Source organism: Penaeus vannamei, chromosome 21 (assembly GCF_042767895.1).
Source record: "Penaeus vannamei isolate JL-2024 chromosome 21, ASM4276789v1, whole genome shotgun sequence".
Lineage (NCBI taxonomy): Eukaryota > Metazoa > Arthropoda > Malacostraca > Decapoda > Penaeidae > Penaeus > Penaeus vannamei.
Genome location: NC_091569.1, coordinates 34,591,777 through 34,596,776, shown reverse-complemented (window position 1 = coordinate 34,596,776; position 5,000 = coordinate 34,591,777). Strand labels below are relative to the sequence as shown.

Below are 5,000 nucleotides of genomic sequence, written 5' to 3'. Positions count from 1 at the left end.
GAAACACATTATCAATCTCAAAAATCAGTAAGACGTAGAAGACTAAAACACAAGATATGATTCAAAATGAGAGAAAAGTAAAAATAACACGTAAAGAAACCCATTATTGTTTCAAGCGACGAAAGCGCTAACTTGGCAACACCAACGTAGGAGGAACCCATGTAAACATTGAAGATTGGTTTTCACGAAAATCAAAATCATGGCATTTTTCTCATGATTTCGGGGATCTGCTGGTGTTTTAGGGGCTGGAAGGTGGACGAGGGTGTTGGTAAGAGAAAAGGGTATTATTTTTGTGAAGTGTCTTGGTGTGAACACTGCAAATAAGTGAAATTAGTTGGTTGTGAAAGAACAATGGATTCAGTTCGTGTGGCCTACTTTTTGTGATTATTTTGGAACGATTGTCAAAGTTATCTTCAGAGAAGGATATGTATGCATAAATAGGGTGAATATTTTCAAGCCAACAGTAGTAGTTTTCAAAATATGTCTTCTTTTTAATGATATTGGATGTATTCTGACCAGCTCCTCTTGAAACCATGTGATCAGTGAGGGAAGGCCTAAAGGAGAGACCAACAGGTTAATGGCTTGGTGTGTAAGAGGCTCTGGTCCCCTTATATGGATTGATTGAATTACTGGTGGCAGTAGTGATGCACTGATGTGGCTGTCCTCTTTATTGATTAAGAGTAACATGCACTTATAATTAAATACACGAGTATCACTATAGGAAGAACATGCTATGCTGGCGGTGCTGAGTGAAGCCGAGGCCAGCGAGCCCAAGCCTGGGCGCGGCCTCATGGCACGGTGATTGCATGGCAGTAGCCGGGCATGAGGATGCTCTCGGAGGGAGCATTAGGAGTTAGTGAGGCTGGGTCAAGGTCAGCCACCCTTATATTCTGACCAGCAGGCGCAAGCGAGCGCAAGTGGGCTGCGCGTCCCAAGGACCACATGGCATGCTTTGCAGTATGCTATATGGTGGCACTGGAGTTCTGTACAGTAGTGTGGGACTTCCACACACAAACAAACATCAACAAACTAAGTAAAATTGATACCGCAACATCCAGGTTAATTACAAACAACTACATTAAAACTCCTGGCATCGCAACACAAATCAAATAACAGTTACACATGGATGCCCTCTCAATATGGAGACAAGCACACAGACTAACAGTTATGTACAAAATCACAAGCAACCAAATTGACATAAACAAACAAGAATACTTACACCTTGCAAACACATCTGATGAACAAAATCCTTCAACCACTCATATTTTCCACGCACCAGTTATGACTGGAATGGACTCCCATAACACATTTTACACGCAGATAAAACAGACATCTTCTGCAAAATTACTCTAATACTTCTCAGATCCCATACATAAAATACTAAGACTTAGCTTCCCTTACCCCCCATTTATTTCCCCCCAACAACGAACCGTGATATACGCTAACTTTTAGTGCCCTATACTTTAACTTGTTGAGACAGATTTTTGGAGACGAGAGAGTGAGAGGAATCCAACAGTACCAAAATCATGATGATTCATTTGGCATAAATATTCAAAAAAATTACTCAAATATCAAAGCTGTAATATGCATGAATCTAATATTCTTTTCTGTAATCACTTACACTCTAATAGTTTTTTTCTATTATTGTCTTTTTGTAATGAATTAAACAGCCTCTTGTATTTTCACATCAACCACATTGCTATTTTGTAATGTCGACCTAACTATTATCTGTCTAGTAACTTGCTCCCATCGTCGCAGAATGACCGTAGATTACGCTAATCCAACCTTTATTGCGAGCATACATTGTCCATGCTTTTATTCTTGTCTTCATGGATAAATATATCATGTTTATACTGAAAATGTTCCTTAGAAAATGCATATTCTGAATTACTATGAATGTAACCGCTTTTATTTTTGATATTCAAATATTCTATGTTTCATGAATAGTCAGCCAGTCTGTCCCCTAACCACAATGTTTAGTTTGTAAAAACATAGCTAATTTATGTGAACTATACCCTTGTTCCTACTTCACGAAACGGTCATGTGAACCGATGTTTCTAAATTTATGTTCATTCATATTTTTTCATGGTTCCCACTGTATATTACTTAAAATGAACTTTGTTCATGGCAATTCCTGTTCCATACACTCGGACCGCTCAAGGAACTCACCACTACCTCAGTTCCTGAGTCACCCATGCACCTTCCACTTACCAAGTAATAGTGGGAGAATTCCACTTCCACTACATTACAAGTGGTGCCAGCCAGTGGGATAACCTTTCCACCTATATTACAATCTGGCCCACATACTTTATACTAAAGTGAAATGTGGCCCCCTGGGGTAAATGAGTTTGACAACCCTGCAGTAGATAGTGGGCTTAGGGTAGTGAGGGGACCCTCTCAGGTATAAATTGAAGACTACTTTGTATAAACCATTCATTATTTATATTTTCATATGGAATAGATGTGAGATTATGTATATTCCTTCTTTCCAGCATTGTTGTTTAATCAGCAAGAAATTCTTTAATAAAACACCTGTGATTTAGAGAAGTTTGGAATTCTACAGTTATCTTGAAAAATGTCCTCCCACAAGTTTGAGTTATTGGATGAGGAGGTTGAGGCTCTCCTGGACCAAGTTGCAGACAAGTTAGAGGTAGGAATGCTCAAATGTTGATTGCAGTTTGTGAATTGTGTTTCTTATGTGAAACTTTTGATATGCAAAGTTGAATGTTTTATGGACTTTTCTTTGAAATGTTTAGGTATCAAAGTATGATTATTTTGAATTTAATTGAGGAATGACATTCCAGACATTTATATCCTTATGAAATTTTATAGTTAATATAGTTTTAACAAATTTAATATATTAAGATATATATGCACAAACACAGAAATGTTTACCATACTTGCTTCAGTTTGCCATTGGAAGATGTAAGAGTCAGGAAGAAAGGAAACGCATCTTGTCAGAAATTGAGAGGTCCCTCAATGACGCAAGTGGTTCCCTGCTCGAGATGGATATAGAAGCAAGAAAAGCCCCGGCCGAGTTCCGTGGGACGATGGCAAATAAAGTGCAGCGATACCAAAATGAAGTCACAAGGTGAGAGGTTTTATAGTTTTTGTCAATATGGATTTTTTCAACACAAATTTTTTCTTTGTTAATTTCTTTTTTTCTTGTTCCCTAAGGTCGTCACAAGATGAAAATGTTGATTATGTATGAAAGAAAATAAGTCATTTGATTTTTCCTTATTCATACTTTTTGCTTTGCTGCAGGTACCAGGGCCGCCTAGAGCAGGAGAGGTCCTCACAGATGGCAATGAGAGCAGCTCTCTTCAGTAACTCAGACAGTAATGACAACTTTGACAATGAAATGCGAAGACAGGTGAGGGCACCATATCTTTCCTTAAGAATTAAGCTATATATTTAGAGATTTGTTCTTATATAAAGAGAGTTGGTCGTATGGCTAACACCAAGAATATATTGTATGTAAGGTGACTAATGTAGTCTGTTTCTGCCTTAAAGGTACAACAAGGCACTGCCATCCTTGAACGCACATCAGCCAGTATTGCACGTTCCACTGCCATTGCAGTGGAAACGGAGAGAGTGGGGACAGATGTTCTAGGGGAGCTGGGCACACAGAGGGAGACACTCACGCGCACGAGAGACAGACTCATAGACACAGATGCGGAACTAAGCCGAAGCAAAAGGATTATCCGATCCATGTCACGTAATGTCTTGTACAATAAGATACTGTTGATTCTTATCATTATTCTGGAGTGTTGCATACTAGGTGCAGTGATTTACTGGAAGTTCTTCATGAAATGAGTACTGACTAAAGTAGTGATGCCATCTCACCTTCCACTTACAGCATTAGCCTAGTATCAGATACAGAAATATGCATCTTAGGTTTTGATAAGCGCATATATAGGAGGGCCATATTTCTTTCATTTCTTTTTATTCCCTTCATACTGGACTAGCAATGAGTCAATTGCCTTGTCTGTCCTCACAAAAATCACTCGGTCATTCCAACACAGCCATTACTCATTTAGCCAAAGGAGCTGTACTTTTTGCCTCTTCTGCCTTTTCCCAAAGAACAACAGCCTGAAAGTGAGTGTACAGTGTACAGGCTTTGTACTCTAGTGTTGTTTACCAAAGCATGTCATAGGTATAAGCTTATTTTGATACGTGCATATGCTTTGTTAATGGGTAATAGTTTGTTTGTTTTTTTCTTTTTCCTTCGTTCCCCCTTTCTTTTTATTCTTTTCTTTTGGCTTGATATTTGTAAGATTCAAAGAAATGACAGTTTGCATGGTTGTTATCTGTTGTATTGTATTTCTAAAGGTTTATCACATAGCTATTCCATTCAGTTTCTTGGAACAAAGACATATTTATGAGACTTTAAATGCATGTAGAATAAACATGTCACTATATATTTTTTTTTTTTGCAAGAATGTTATAATAGTGGTTTGCAATCAAAGGTGATTTACTGGTTATGGATAGCATTTTATACTAATGATTGTTTATATAAGAAGTCTTGTAGGCACTTATTATTTACATAGAAGATGCTCAGAGTGTCTTGTATATTGTGTAGAGACTTAAGATTTAGAGTGAAGAGTAATGAAAATTTGCATTGCTTTAATCAGATAACCAGTGAACTTAATTTTGCTATTTTTTGATGTACTGACAGTGTATAGGTGTTTTGTTACCATGACTCCACATTTATCAAACTGGTATAAGCTTCCTCAGGTGGCTTGCAAGTGATGCAATGGCCGTTCTCACTCCTTTTGGGTCATTCAAAGGAGAACTTACCAGCTCTTCTTTCTTTCTCCAGAAAGTAAAGGGAAAACTTCTGTTTTTCAATTTTCAGTTAGTGATCTTGGCTGAACTAGTGGCATATAAAAACCACTGTATCCGTTCTGTTTAAATTATTGTTGTTATTCACCTTTATTACTGTATTCTGTAAATAATTAAAGAATACATACACATATATATATATATATATATATATA

At 37.4% G+C, this 5,000-nt stretch overlaps 1 protein-coding gene across 1 annotated transcript in view; it reads left to right on the top strand.

Annotated features, from left to right (window-relative positions):
- Positions 1-137: 137 nt before the first annotated feature.
- The window catches only part of Vti1b (Vesicle transport through interaction with t-SNAREs 1b), a 5,650-nt gene continuing 787 nt past the window's right edge, over positions 138-5,000 (top strand). The window contains exons 1-5 of the mRNA XM_027352600.2: positions 138-268; positions 2,493-2,650; positions 2,910-3,091; positions 3,265-3,373; positions 3,514-5,000. The exon at positions 3,514-5,000 is cut by the window's right edge and continues 787 nt beyond it. Of these exons, the coding sequence (XP_027208401.1) occupies positions 2,576-2,650; positions 2,910-3,091; positions 3,265-3,373; positions 3,514-3,816 (669 nt within the window). The 5' untranslated portion in view covers positions 138-268; positions 2,493-2,575 and the 3' untranslated portion in view covers positions 3,817-5,000. The remainder of the gene's footprint in view (positions 269-2,492; positions 2,651-2,909; positions 3,092-3,264; positions 3,374-3,513) is intronic.